We start from the raw sequence: 16,239 nt of genomic DNA, 5'->3' as shown, positions 1-16,239 counted from the left end.
TGATGCATAACGAACAAGTTCTTACATGGAGTACAAATTCTTACATAGTGAATAAGTTACATAGTGAACAGTACAAGGGCAGTCATCACAGAAGCTTTCGGTTTTGTTCATGCATTATGAACTATAAACAGTCAGTTCAAATATGAATATTCATTTGATTTTTATACTTGATTTATATGTGGATACCACATTTCTCTCTTTATTATTATTATTTTTAATAAAATGCTGAAGTGGTAGGTAGATAGGAGATAAAGGTAGAAAACAGAGTTTAGTGTTGTAAGAGAGCAAATGTAGATGATCAGGTGTGTGCCTGTAGACTATGTGTTAATCCGAGCTAGACAAGGGCAATAAAACACCCATGTATGCAGAAGATTTCTCTCAGAACATGAGGGGGGAGGTTCTAAGCCTCACCTCTGCTGATCCCCATTTTCTCACCTGATTGGCCCCCTGCGACTGTGCCTGTCTTAGGTTGTTCCTCCCTTGAGGAATCTTACCCGTCTCTGGCTAACCAGTCATCTTCCGGGGCCATACAGGGAAATGTTAAGTTGGTAAGTAAGAGAGAAGCCTTATTGTTTGAAAAGGTTAGCTTTGTACTTCTTTGCATATTTATGCCCTGTGGCTTCTATGCCCAGCATTTGTCTTGAGGTATCTTTACCACTTGGAAGAATTGTGATACTCGGTAAATTCGACATGTGGCACGAATTCTATTTAAGGGTTGTAATTAGGAAGGAAGAAGAAAAGCAATAGAAGTAGCAGACAGAAGAAAACCTGGGAAGATTGATTATTTCTTTGACATATCCTCTTGTAGAGTAACTTCAGCATGGATAGGTTTTAAACTACTAATTAAATTGTGCACACACATTAACATAATAGGAGTACAGTTATGTAACCAAAGCATACCTGTAATTACCAGCCATCTCCAGTGAAACCAAGAAAACCAGTTAGGCACCTTAGGCATTTGTGAAAACTTACCTATGATATGGTGGATATTGTCCAACTGAACTTGAACAGTCTGAGAGAATTCAGATAAATTAAAACAACCCATTCCTGGGGAATGTTCACATCCCATTTGTTCTTTTAACAGTAAGTAGTCTGTGGTTGTAAGATTTTGGAGCGCTACAATTTGCACTTCTCCTAATTCTTGGTTGAGTTCCAACAGTATAGATCCAGTCAAATTTGTTGTTTTACTGTATGCACAGGCCAGCTTAGATATCTCCTTCCTCATTCCCATGGCAAGTCCAGGAACTGGTGGGATGAGTGCATCTACAGCTGTAGCAGTGCGTGGATCTTTGTTGGGGTTTTTTTTTTGCTAATCATCTTCTGTCATGAGTCTTCCCGAGAGTGCTGATGTTGGAAGTTCTTTTTCATATCGTGTCTTAGTTCATTTTCGGGGTAGCCAAATTCGGCTTTGATCCTCTGTATAAACACAAACAGACCCTTTGCCTACACTTTTATATGCCCTTTATATCATTGTGTAGAACTCATTGGAGGTCACCACACAGGAACTGCTTTTTTTTTTTATCATTAATCTACACTTTCTGCTGGGAATTTTATCCTAAACTTACACAAACATGTACAAAGATGTATGAAGAAGCTGTGATCAGTGTCTGGGTGGAAGAGAAAAAGGACTTTGGAGTGGGAAGCAGACTTACCTTTTATTACGTCTTTTGAAACTCACCCTTCCTTATACCTTATACAGTTACTACTTTTTATATTAGAAAAACTAAGGTTAAGAAGCCCTTCTTACCATCTGTGGGTAACACAGCACCTATTGGTTCCTGTTCTTAACGGATTTTCTGGGTTATATTTCTTTTCAGGGTTCAACAATGCTGACAGTAGGCTTCTTCATTGTTCAAACTGACTTTGTATAGAATTTTGACAGCCCTAAACTTATTATTTGATAATTTAGTCCATTTCTGATAGAACTTTTACAGTTTTATTCCATAATTATGTGTGTGTGTATCTACAGCATTGATGCATTTATCCTTCCTGACCCATATTCCATACACACCCATTCACCCTTTGTCCCAGCTCCATTACCTGTGAACCACCTGTTTTTTCTCTGTGCTCATGTACTTAGATATGTATGTATATATATGTATGCATATAGATGTACACAATGACATAAATCACACATATATAAAGTAGTTTTTCTTTTTAAACCTGATCATGCAATACTCATTTGATTGCATTTTGCTTTTCTTTACTCAGTATTGCAATATGCAAATTCCACCAGGTCAACTGATAAGACTAATTTATTCTTTGTAACAATTGTGTTGCATTAATTGGTCAGAGTATATTGTAATTTATTCAGCCATTCCTCTGTTGTTTGAAACAACTCTGTTTATAGAGACAAGAAATTGGAAAGTGTAACAGTAAACATCTTTGTGCATATTACGTATAACTACTTTTATTTCTATGATAGATTCCCAGGAGTAGGACTGCTAGGTTAAAGGTGTAAGTACTTTAAATTTTAATATACATTTCCAGATTTCTTTCCAAAAGGATGTCATATTTCACATTCAGACAATGAAATATGACAGTACCCTTTTGAGAAGACATTATCAATCTTAATAAATTTTTGCTAAAGTGGTATCTCATTGTGAAACTAATTGTTATTTCCCTGACTTTTAGTAAGTGTAAGTATTTTTTACAAACTTGACAATTGGATCTGCTCATTCTCTACACATCAAATTTTTTTTTTAATTTAATTGCTTAGTTTGTGGTTTTTTTCATAATTGGAAATTTTAAACATTATGTCTTAAAATTTCTGCTCTTTGTTAAGAATGTTTACAAGACATGTCTTCTATAATGTAAGATAAACTGTAATTTTTTTCCCTAGATGATAACCAGTTTTGTAATGATTGTTTAAAAAAAAAAATTATCCTTCCCTGCTGAACTAAAATTTAACCTTTGACTTGTACATTTTCTCATATGGGCTGATATCTATATATTTAAAAATTTTTATTCTGTTCCAGTCATTAGTGTGTCTATTCCTATGCCAATGCATAGGAATTGATTTGAGTAATGGCTTTTCAATATATTCTGATACCTGAGTGGTGAAATCCACTTTTGTTTTTCTCCTTTTGTTCAGTTTTCTTGTTGGTTCTTGGACTTCCTGCTTTATAATTTTAAGATCCTATTTTTTAAATTAAAATCTTTTGGGCTTATTTCTCAGTACAGTTATTTATAAATTTTGTTAAAAAGTTACTATTGTGAATGAAATATTTTTACCATTTTTCTATGTGTTTCCTGGTAAATGAGGGAAATTTTAAATTGATTTTAAGTGTATTGTGTCATACTTCTCCTTAATAATTTACTAATTTCAGGTTTTTTTTTTTTTACTAGAATAGCTTTCATTTTCTAGGTATTCCATTAGATCATTAGCGGAAAGATATTTTTCTCATTCATTCCAGTATTTATACCAGTTAATTCATTTTCATGTCTTATTAGCTTGCTATAATCTTCAAGTCACTGTTGAATTATAAAGGGGTTAGTGAGCTTCCTCCTCTAATTCCTAATTTTATTCATTTGATTTTTTGAATGAGTAATAACAGTCATATAGTTAAAATAATAATAAAGTTCCCAGTGAAGTCTCCTTCCCACTCCATCACTAAAGTGTCCAGTTTCCACCTTCTACTCAAAGTAACCACTGTCATTGGATCTCTTCCACATTTCATCAAGTTTCCATATAGAAACAAGTTCTTGATATAGATATATACATAAGTACACTTACATATGTACTATATTTATTTATTTATTGTGTGTGTATATGTAATCATTTTATTTGAAATGTTTTAGTGTTCCGCAGTTTATGATACTTGCTAGTGTTCTGTTTTCCAGAAATATTTAATTTTTTTCTATTATTTTCCATGGAGTTATTAAAAATGGCTGCTGAGTTTTACCAGATGTCTTTTTAGCATCTGTTGACAATATATAATCATGGTCAAAAAATGTATATTTTGTAGTTGTATAATCTTTCTTTTATCCTGCTAAGTTCTTTTGACCTTAAAATTATACCTTGACATTTAAAATTTCTCTGCAGTTACTTGAAAACAAAATACTATTTTCCCCAAGGAGATGCTCATTTTTTTTCCTGGTGTCTCCTTGACCTTGAAAAGATGAGACCTTTAGAGTACCTTCATTTTCTGCCTCTCCCCCTTTTTCCTGTATCTTTGTCTTGCCAGTGAGATCTTGAGGGTGCTTTTATTTCTGCCTACCTCCATTCTACAGGCCTACGGCTCGCTCTTTGAATAGTTAAGCACATCTTGTAGAGAAATCTATTAAAGTTTTTTTAATGATACAGTCCTTTAGTTTCAAGAGTCCTTATTTCTAAGTTATGTATTATACAATGTCTAAGACATTATTGTTACTTTAATGTATTTTATGTAATAGCTGAAATTTTCATTGTTTATAATACCCTTCTTCATCTTCCCTGTTACCACATCTATATTATGGTTTATGTTTTCTTTAGACCCTTTTCTCAATTATTTTTCTCAGGTCAGGTACATGAGAAAATGTCTTCTTGGAATTCTTGCATATTTGCAGTTTATAAAATATGCCAAAATAAGCTTTATTGGGACAGAATTCTTTTCTCTGTGTCTGTGAATGTTAGGCAACTCTCTCTTTTTATTTTTAGAGTACAACAGATGAGAAGTCCAGTGAGGAGCTGATTTTTTATCTTTATAGATTACTTGCTTTTTTTTGTAGCTCAGTGCTTGGATGTATCCATCATCTTATCCCTGATACCTTCTGATACACTTTTTTGTTGTTATAATGTTCTCCATTTTTTATTGTGGTAAAAAATACATAATGTAAATTTTACCATTTTAACCATTTCTAAGCATACCAGTGGCATAAAGTACATATACACTGTTGTACAACCATCACCCCAGCCATCTCCAGAACTTTGTCATCTTCCCAAACTGAAACTCTGTACCATTAAACAATAACTATCTGTCTCCCTTCACAATCCCCTTTCAAGCACCATTCTACTTTCTGTCTCTCTGAATTTGACCACTCTAGGTATCTAATATAGGTGGAATTATACAATATTGACCTTTTCCTTATTTAACTTAGTATAATGTCTTCAAGGTTCATCCACATTACTGTGTCAAAATTTCCTGCCTTTTTAAGGCTGAATGATATTCTACATATGCACTTAACTACATTTTGTTTATTTAGTCATCCGTCAGTGGACATTTGGGGTTATTTCCACCTTTTGGCTGTTGTCAACAATGCTGCTGTGAACATGGCATACAAAATCCTTTCGAGTTTCTGCATTCACTTCTTTTGGGTATATTCCCGGAAGTGGAATTGCTGGATGTTGTGGTAATTCTATGTTTAATTTTCTTTGGGACCCACCATGATGTTTATGTAGTCACTTCACAATTTTCCATTCTCACCAGCAGTACATAAAGGTTTCATTATCTTCACCTTCTTGCCAATGCTTATTTTCTGGGGTATTTTTTTGATAATAGCCTTTCTAATAGGTGTGATTTTAATATACATTTTTATTTCATTCTTAAATTTGTTTTTAAAACAATTTTAAAAAATCTGTCCCTTGTACCAGATGGGCTCTGTGACTTTGAATCTCATAATGGAGAGCTCATAGCACCTTACTTGCTTGGTCTGCTCTCTGTAAAGTACATATTTTTTAAGATTTTTAAGCCCATTTATATCTGAAATATACATGACATAAATTCAGTGATAATTTAGATTATCAGTGATAGATTCAGTAATAAATTTGCAGTTACACAAGTCTGTATCAGTGACTTAATCTCAGTTTCCTCATCTCTGAAATGAGGTTATTTGGTGATTGACTCCCAAGATTGTCTGATTCAGTCATAGCATGGGTCCTTACACTTACAGAATAAAGGTCAGGTCGCTGAGAGGCACGTGCCAGGCCTCCATGGATTGTGGAAGTTCTCCCTTTCTAGCCTGTCTACTCATCATACATCCATGTTAAAGACCAGCAACACAGTCTACTTACTCTCTATAAACGTACCTCATGATCTCCTTTAACTGTTGCTTCTCCCTGGATTCTTTCCTCCACTGATTCTCACGTCCCTTCACACCTTGGTTTGGTGCAAGTCTTATTCTAATCTTCAGGTAACAGCTGAGATCTCACTTGAAGAAGTCCTCCCAATTCTCTGTAACCTAAATTAATTTCTAAATTGTTACTCTCTTAAACCTTGCATTTGTAGTCTTAGCACATTATACATCTTATTAGAGAGGGTTTTATATGTGTGTGTGATTTGTATTTGATCCTCCCCCACAGTTTGGTATGTTCCTACACAGATGGGAACCCATCTTATGTATATTATGATCATGTGCCTATGTCAGGGCAAGTAGCTACTTGGTATATTTTAACTGAATTTGAGAAAGTGAAAAATTTATATTGACCAGTAATCAGTTTTGTGGCTTGGTATTGCTATTTTGCTTAGGGCATGCAAGCAGCAGCGGTTTCAGTAGGTATTTTTTGTACTTTGTATCTACTTTTTTAGGACAGGTATTTCTTAAGTCAGCAAGAAAATGAACTACAACAGGAACTTCATTAAAGCTACAATTTAGGATATGCAAATGTGAAAGGTTTCTAACTTTACCCTGTACATTTTGCATGTATCATTAGTCACTGTTACATACTTTGGTCTTGCTTAATATAATTCAGTGCTGAATGTGTCTTTTAATGTGAGAGTTTTTGACATCAACATTTTTAACTTTCATCTAATTTATAATCTTAATTTTGAATTAATGGAAAGAGTTGCCTCTGTAGATTGTGGTTGAAACTGCTAATAAGTTCAGACAGTAATAATATGTAATCTTTAGCTCCTAAACGGTGACTAGTAGATTTCACTTTTTGTTAAGATCTATATCTGAACTGAAAGGGGTCAAGGTGTCTGAATGGTGACTAAAGCACTAGAATGCTAATCAGAAGAAAGCAGTACTAGGCTCACTCCTTATTAACTGACACTGTGTTCAGTAGTCAAAATGCAACATGGGTATTCATCTCTTTTTTTTAAACTGGTACTTATCACCCCTGCTACTTGATAGTTTGCAAAATGCTTCATTACCACCATTTAAAAAATGTTTTAACTTCTTGTAGCTCTTTGAAGTACTTATCTATTATCCCTGTTTTATAGATGTGGGAAATTAGACTTTGAGAAATTAAGTCAAGATTTGGCTAGCTGTAAAATGAGTTTAATATACTTGGAACTACACCCCAGAATTTACCCCATAGTTAAGATTTTAGCTGCGGTCATGCTGTGGTATGGTTTTTGTTTATAGGATTCTACATAAATGCACTGATGTTATTGCCAGAAAGTTATCTTGAATGTCTTTATAGTATACATATTCCATTGTATGTTTAAATCTGTTTCCCTGGTTGGTATCTGATAACATTAAATAGCAGGGGTATAATTTTTGTTACTTTTTCCAAGTGAATAATTTTGAAAGCTATCAGTAGTATTTTTCTATTTCTAAAGTTTTGCTTCAAACCAAGTTTCATTTCAGATTTACAAAATAATTTTTAAAAACATGATTAGCTGATGTTAACTGTTAATATTCTGAAGTTAAATAATTAAATTTTTTATTCAACATCTGATTAACAGGTATTTCTGAATTTTCTGTCTTTATTTTACAGAATGGTAATTAACGCTGATCATCTCTAGAAAATATATTGATTCACCTCATGTAAAGTATGCTCAGTTCCTTTCCAGTGGTGTAAGTATCTAGTCCTCCTCTTAATTTTTATCTTCCCAGCTGTTTTAGTAAAATTAAAAAATCATTGTGATTTCAATCCAGAAGTGATAGCAGACATCTGTAGAGTTGAAAGAATTTTTTCATAATTGTGTGGTAAGGAATGAATTTTCAAATCTGTCAGCTTTCTCTTTTACCATTTCTGTTTTCAACTTTGAAGTCTGACATTAATTTTCAGTTGAAGTTAAAATTATTCTACTCATTATTTTAAACTGCTCAATAGCCTAGAAACATATTAAATGGATGGCTAGCCATTCAAGAGAGCTAGTTTTAGATTCCTTGTGACAAGCAGAATGTTGGAAGCATGTTGCATTAATACTGCCTTTTGTGTGCAAACTCTTAAGCACCTTAGTCGTTTTCCTTTATGCACTAGGGATAATAATGTAGTTAAGCCTAATAGCTAACGTAGTTGGTAGGCTTTCTTTGGAGTCAGGCAAAAAATACAAATTGAGATGGTGGTATTATGTTGAGAGTTTTTTTGTGCTAAGATATGAACTGTATTCTCTAGTTCATAGTAAATAGGCCTCTGAATAAAAGTATTCCGGGAATTTCAGATATTAGAGAAGATAAAGTATCTATTAGCTCATTAAGTGCATCTTTAGAGTCTCAGGGCAGAGTGTCTTTAGCATAAGTATGTTCTAAAATTTGGTGCAGTCTACATTTCAATTAAATTCCTTCCGTTTTGGTTGACATAATTCTATAATCCAGTAAGTAGACATTAAGATAGGTTTTCCTTGTTATTTAAGTTTCTCATTAAAGTTTTTTCCCCTCTCATTGACTCTCTCGTATCAAAAAGTCTTTGGAATAGGCCCAGGTAATGTGAACTGTAGCCTGAGTTTCTACTTAGTAGCTGCGTCCTTGGGAAATGGCAAGGCACAGAATCAGTCTGGGCCTTCGTTTCCTGTTTTATTTTAATGATTTTTGTGCTAATGGCTGTAATAGCCATTAGAATGTAAGCATCATGAGGCCAGGAGTTTTGCCTGATCTGTTCCTTTCTGCCTTATACATGGTCTGACACATAAGGGGCACTCAGTGAATGTTAGTTGTATGAATGATTTTGTCTAAATGCTTCCAGTTCTCTGATTCCACACCAAATTTATATCTCCCTCTCTAAACTTGCATGTTTTTCTTTGTTTTTTTTCCCCCAAATGTATATAAGGTGGATACAGTTTTTAAAATCTCAATCTTAATCAATGGTAATTTAAAAATAACTGTTAAAGTGTGATTGGTGCATTGGAATATAAACCTATTTTTCTTGAGGCCTTTTATTATGAAAACATTTTTATACTGTTATGTATAGTCATAGCCATAGCTATCTATAGTCACTTTTTTTTTTTGCTTTAGTCAGTTCTGTTGGTTTGAATTACAGAATCATTTTGCCATACTGTCAGTCTCAATCCCCAGTAAATCTTTATTTCTTACTTATTCTCACTTCATTATTAATTTTCTTACTTTGACTGCCACTCCTCTGATGGTAGTAATTGTGAAAGAAGGTAATGTGCCATAAATAGTAAGAAGGGCCCGAGTATATCTTTAGTTGATAAATATTATGATTGACTCCAAATTGTGTTAAGTCATCATGCAATAAATACCATGTATGCAAAACAAAGCTAACTTATGACTAGGCCATGTTTTGCCTGGTCACCTTGAATAAAAAGATAAAGGCAGCAGAATCAAATGAAGAAAATGCTATTTTATCCAAAAAAATCTTCTTAACTGTTGATGCTTTACAAGGAAGATAGTAATGTCATTTTTACACATGTGATTTCAAGATTGTTCATTTATGAATGCCTTAATCTGCTTTGCTCTCCATGTTTATACAATTGAAGAAAGTGTGTTCTGGACCTCATGCCTTATCCAAGGAAGGTTTAGATACATATTCAAGTAGGGATAAAATTTATTGTAAAATAGGTTTACTCTTTTGGTTTGATGGTATGGTCTGTTAGAACATCAGTTTATGAACTGAGCCATAATTCCTGAATTTAATTGTTCCTTTATGCTTTAAACATTGTCTTTGTTATTGCAGTGTTGAAATTCTTCTCACATCATTTTCAATTATTGTTGGCCTGAGTCTGCATTCAGATTAGGAATTTAAAGTGAAAGATGTTCCTCATCCTGTGAACAGTCCTAGTGCTACATAAGAAAATTAATTCAGTTCTTAAATGTTACCATTTTCTGTTAAAAAAAATTGCTGGTAACATGCACTTAGATGACCTTTGCAGGTCATTTACTGCCATAATTTCATGATTATGTGCTTAAACTAAATAAATGATGAGAAAGAAAATTTGGAAATGACAGAATGTGTGCCTTTGTTTATGTTAATGCATATTGGAACATTATTCTCGATATCTAAGAAAGCTTCTAATCTTGGCATTTTTGTAGTAAAATATTGTACCTTCAGTGTCATATGCATGATTTGATCTTGTTTGCTATGTATGTTATTATCATTCTACTGTATGTGATCATACATTCCATTCTAGCAATTGTAGATCTTTTTATTTTAGGTATGTCTTTGTATGAGGTACCTTTCTTGAGGTACAAGGCACAGATATCTAATTTAAATAAGGTGTAGTTTAAAGGGAAATGTATGCTGTTGCATAACAATACAGCGGGAAGAGTAGGAATGTAGCAGGAGCTTAGGAATTACTAGAATGAGGGATATGAACACTGTAGAGCTTTCTCCTTTGCTCTGCACTTCTTGGTATGTCTGCTTTATTCTCTGCAAGCTAGCTTCCTCCACATGGTGAGGAATGTACCAGACTATCATCTTCTCACAATGAGCACAGTTATAGTGACTGTTCATCTTACCACTAGTCTAAGCTAAATATTTTGAGGAGAGCAAGGCTTGGCTTCCTTGTGTGCCCACCCCATTGGCCAAGAGGTGGGATATCGTGTGGCAGCCCCAAGAATATGTGGTTGGAAACAATGAGGCATTCTAGGCAGACAAATAATGGGTACCTTCTGTTACCTCCTTTTATGACTCTTTGGAATAAAAGTGGTTCCGACAGTCAATGAATCTAAAATGATGTGAAATATTTCATTGTTTTAGATATTATAGAATCTTTAATTCTGATACTTCTAACACAAACTTTAGGATGGGTACTTTTCAGTAACAGGTTAAATTCATATGATTTATTTTAGTTTTATGCTAATATACAGAATGCTGCTCCATACAGAGGTTTGAAGAGTTATATATAGATTACTCTCTGCTCTGATATAATAGAATAGGAAAACATCATGGTTCATTCAGAGCTTTTTGTCCATATAACAAAAAAACAGTTCTTGAAGTCTCATACCTGAAGGTCAGTTCATGAAGTATTTTGAAAACATGAAGACTAAACTTAGCAAGAGACAGGTCTATTTCATTTTCATGGGGAAAGAATAATGTACAGACACCTCATTTTAATCAAATCAGTAATTTAAGGGGTAAATTATTTGGATTGCTAAAGGGATTTGGTAGCTATAAAAGTAGTTCCCAAGACTAAGGGATTACATATTATATTACTAAGCATTTGATAGGAGTGGACAAAGGGTTGAGGGTTAAAATAGAAACTAAAGTGTCAAGTGTCTCTTATAAAAAGTGACTGGGAAAATGTTCACATAGCTTTTTCAACAAACTTTAAGTATTAGTACCTACTGAAAAAGTGCACAGGTCAGTAATGTACAGCTCTGTGAGTGTTGACAGTAAATGTACCTGTGTGTTGTTACTATCATGGAACACAGAACATTGCCAACACTGCATAGCATTTTAATGATTGTTTGTGTTAAGTAAGGTGTATTGTTCTTTTGGAATTGGCCAGAGAACAGGTAAATGAGTTACTCTGGTTGAAAGTTTTTCTCTTCTCTTCCAAGCAGGTAATGACGTATTATGGGGGGCATATATTAAACTAACATGAAAGTTAGTAGAGCACAAGTGTAATAGCCAAAGCATTTAGAATAGCTAATAATTGGAAACAAGTGTCCAAAATAGAATGGGTACACAAGCCTGTGGTATATTCCCAAGTGAAGTACTGCTCAGCAGTAAACAGCAACAAACTGATGATACAGCATCATAGATAAATCTCAAAAACTTGATGCTGAGTGAAAGAAACCTTACACAAGAGTGTACGTAGACATTCCATTTATATTAAGTTCTAGAATAGGCAAAATTAATCCATGGTGGGAAAAAATCTGAGCAGTGGTTGCTTCTGAGGGAAGAGGACAGGGATTAACCAGGAAGAGGGGGGGCATGAGAGAAGCTACTAAGGTGATGGTAACATCATGTGTCTTCCTAGGGATTTGGTTTCGCAGTTCTGTATACTTCTCAAAACAAGATTTGTGTATTTTCTTTTATATAAATTTTATCTCAAAAGAAAAAAACAAATACTGAGCTTAGTTGATGATAATGTATGCGCAAGTATTTAAGGGAAGTGTACAGATGTCTAACTGATTTTGAAATGAATAAAAAAAATAAGATGAATAGAAGGACGGGTGCATAAGGGAATATGATAAGGTATAAAATGCTAATGGTTAAATATAGGAATTAGTATATGGGCATTTACTGAAAATTTATTTTAACTTTTCTGTATGTTTAAAGTTTTTCATTATAAAATGTTGGAGGAAAAACCTAGGCAGTCAAAGAAATAATCTGGTAACATGAAAATAGGACTTTTATGATGGATAGCTTGTTCCAAATAATATTGGGAAAAAGCGGAAGATAATGTGTATAAGAGCAAGGCAGATACCCATGGGCATAAGTGGCCTGCAACATGTTATTTTGGGTCCACAAAATGTTTTTATTTTTAATTAGCCAGTCTCTAAAACTAGAGCAATTTCAAATAAAATTTTGTTTGAAAGGATTTGAAAGGCACAATGGAATAGAATAGAGAGTCCAAAGATAGAGATTGGTGTAGGAATTTTCTGTATGATAAAGGTGGCATTTCAGATCACAGAAGAGACATTACTCAACAAAGCATACTGGGCAATCAGCTATCCTTTTGGGAAAAAAAAATAAAGCTCAAATCCTTTCACACTAAGTGAATATAAATCTAGATGGAGCAAAGATTTTAAAAGTAAAAACTACTATTAGAATCCCTGGTCCATCAGTAGTTTTATCTCAGTGGGGTTTTCTGTTTGTTATATTGAAGTACCATTGATATACAATCTTACATTGGTTTCAAATGTACAACACAGTGTTTCAATGGTTACATATGATTAAATCTGCAGTTACTATCTGTCAACATAGGAAGATGTTGGCTCTTTTCTCCATGCAGTGCTACTATCCCTGTGGCCAGCTTATATTATGATTGAGAATTATCTAAGTGGTTTTAAATAGAGACTTAAAAGAGTACAACAACCTAGGCCCCAAATCAGATGATACCACAAAGTCTTGCCATATATTAGAAAGCAGAATGATGTATGTTTTGGAGTCAGTAAGATGTAGGTTTAAAACTTTTTCAACTTCTTCATTAGACTTTTGCAGGGTATAAAACGACTCTGAGCCTTAGTCAATTAATCAATTAATCAATATAAAATAAAAAAAAACAATACAGAGGATTGCTGTGAGGACTAGATGAAATCACATTATATGAAACTCTTGTCCTGTGCCTGCCTAGAAGTGAATGTTCAATAAAATTTTAGTATAGAGTTGAAGAAACAGATCTCCAGTAGCTTAGGGGAACTAGCCCATGGCAGATGTTTACCTGGAAAGATGAAAAAATTCCTTGACATTCATTTCCACCAACAAACACTTATTGAGAGCCTGCTGCATGCCATACATCCGGTTTGACACTAGAACTATGAAAGTAAAAATAGAAGAAATTACCACTTAAAAAAATCTTAAATAGGAGTCAGGTTCTATAAGAAAGGAATTCAAGTAGTGAGAATTTTTATAATATTTTTCTTGACTCTAGTACCTTGTGTTACTTAAAGGAAACAGTGTGGAAGCATTTTCCTAAGAAAAATGAATAGTCAGTTTGGCTACAACCACAAAAGATCCATTTTTCAGGGTAACTATTAAGAGAAAATGCACTACAGTAAGAGATGAAATACAAAGTTGCTAAGTGGTTGGAGAAATAGTGCTATTTTAGTAAGTTTTCTTTTAATGTACCTCTCTTTTCCACTCTGATATTTTTGCTGGTTATTAGTATTTGCTTGAGTTTAGCTTACCAAATTGTGCATTTACACCAAATGAACCTATAGAGTCTGTATGTCAGTTTTGCTGATACTTAGTAAAACAAGATAATACAACCTATTTTTTTCCAGCAACTTTTCATTTATACTCTGATATACAATAAAAAATTTGAGATAGAAAAAACACCTGTGAGTATGTAGCCTAGTCTTAATAATGCATATACCTAATCTGCTGTTTTTTTATTATTGCCAAAGCTGAAATTTTGGTTGAGATATTTACCAAATTGCAAAAGTAAATTGTATGCCATAGGAAATTGGGTTTTATGTTATACCTAATGTTCAACTACTAATAAACTCAATATATGTACCAATCTATTTGCTATGACAAAAACATTCTAGCATGGAGTAATAATAATTATTGTTATAATAATGTCTTAACCATTTCCAGAAGTCGATATAGAAAGTTTGCATCTTCTGCTGAGAATTCTGTGTAATTACATGTTCTTTGGTAGATATTGTAAATAAAGGAACTTTTAAAATGTTTTTTTGTTTTGTTTTTTAGTTTGCTGGAAACCATGTCTCACTATACAGATGAACCCAGATTTACCATAGAGCAGATAGATCTGCTTCAGCGCCTTCGGCGTACTGGAATGACTAAACATGAAATTCTTCATGCCTTGGAAACTTTGGACCGTCTTGATCAAGAGCATAGTGACAAGTTTGGAAGGAGGTCCAGCTATGGAGGAAGTTCCTATGGGAATAGTACCAACAATGTTCCAGCATCTTCCTCTACAGCTACAGCTTCCACACAGACCCAGCATTCGGGAATGTCACCATCACCGAGCAACAGTTATGACACCTCCCCACAACCTTGCACTACTCATCAAAATGGAAGGGAGAATAATGAGCGATTATCCACATCTAATGGGAAGATGTCACCAACTCGCTACCATGCAAACAGCATGGGTCAGAGGTCATACAGTTTTGAAGCCTCAGAAGAGGACCTAGATGTTGATGATAAAGTGGAGGAATTAATGAGGTTAGTTCCTTTGCTTATTCAGAGTCCCCAAAATGTCTCTGTTCTTAGATTGGTTTTGAGTAATAAGCTGTATTTCTCTTACCTACCCATAAGAACTGTTTCCCCCTCCTATTTTGGAGATGAAAGAAAAATATTCCAAATTTTTGTTTCTAATTAAAATTTTCTCTTCTTTACTTCAGCTCTTTCTCTGTGCTGCTTGATAAGCTTTTCCATTCTTTATGTTTATCAATGCAACTGTTAGCCTTCTCTTTACGGCCTGTAATTGCTAACATCGGAATTTTCTAAACTGCTAACAGACACATTCTGGTCCTTAAATCTATTGTACTACTTTTTCTGGGAGACAAGATGATTTTTATTATGATACACAATGTGTACACTCGTACTTTTCCCCTCAACATACCAACGAACAAAATAATTTTGAGCAACTGTAATATAAAAAGTAGTATTCTTAGGGGAAAAAAATAGACATTGTTTCTAATCCTAAAAAGCTAACGTTCTAATTTTAGCAATAGATGCCATTTAAATAAATACATGTTTAAATATGTATATTTATTTAATACTTAATATGTATATATTTGAATAAATCTAATATAAATATGTATATTTAATGTTATCTGTTACAAGATAAGTGTAAGTATTTGGAGTTTCAAACACTGAGAAAAGATGTCCACTTTCAACAGATAATTAGGAAAGGCTTTGCACTGAACCTAGGACAGTTTGCTGGCAGCAACCATGGGTTTTCAGTCGGGTCTCCAGGATCTAGAACTATCCTTGGCCCATAGTAAAGGCTTAATATGTTGAGTAAATGGATGAATTTGAGCTACACCTTAAGGGATAGTCTCTGTTTTACAATATAAGCACCTTTAGAAAAGTTAAAGGAATAGTAAAAGGCAGAAAAAGCAAGGTGTTTTTAGTTTTATAAAGATTGCTGATGGGCTAGACTATCATAACCAGCAGAATGTAGTAGAATGCAGAACAGATTTTGAAAGATGTGAGTTCCATACTAATAGTTTATGTTTAATTTGGCTGGAAATAAGGAATTTTTATAGGTTTATAGAAACAGAGATGATCAAACTATTGTTTTCAGCAGATTATTACTGGTGTAGGGGGAGAGCCTGCAGATGGATTAGTTACAGTAGGTAAAGAAATAATCTGTAGCAGGAATTTGTCAGATAAATTTAAAACACAATTATGAGTTACAGTTATTCTTAAAGATTTTAAGGCTTGAAGACAGTATAATGGTGACTTAATATTGCCTATGGAAGCTCTATCCTATAATACCACAATTGTGAAATATCTTTTAAGCAAATTGTCCTGAATTTAATTTTAGG

The 16,239-nt window shown here is 33.7% G+C and overlaps 1 protein-coding gene across 15 annotated transcripts in view; it reads left to right on the top strand.

Annotated features, from left to right (window-relative positions):
- The window catches only part of HMBOX1 (homeobox containing 1), a 171,569-nt gene that overhangs the window by 62,019 nt on the left and 93,311 nt on the right, over positions 1 to 16,239 (top strand). For all 15 annotated transcript variants that reach the window (XM_036888831.2, XM_036888841.2, XM_036888836.2 and 12 more), the window contains 2 exons: positions 7,643 to 7,722; positions 14,432 to 14,908. In XM_036888831.2, the coding sequence (XP_036744726.1) occupies positions 7,700 to 7,722; positions 14,432 to 14,908 (500 nt within the window). In that variant the 5' untranslated portion in view covers positions 7,643 to 7,699. The remainder of the gene's footprint in view (positions 1 to 7,642; positions 7,723 to 14,431; positions 14,909 to 16,239) is intronic.

Source organism: Manis pentadactyla, chromosome 1, assembly GCF_030020395.1.
Source record: "Manis pentadactyla isolate mManPen7 chromosome 1, mManPen7.hap1, whole genome shotgun sequence".
NCBI classification, from domain to species: Eukaryota; Metazoa; Chordata; class Mammalia; order Pholidota; family Manidae; genus Manis; species Manis pentadactyla.
Note: the sequence above shows the minus strand (reverse complement) of the source record. Positions and strands in the feature narration are given on the sequence as shown.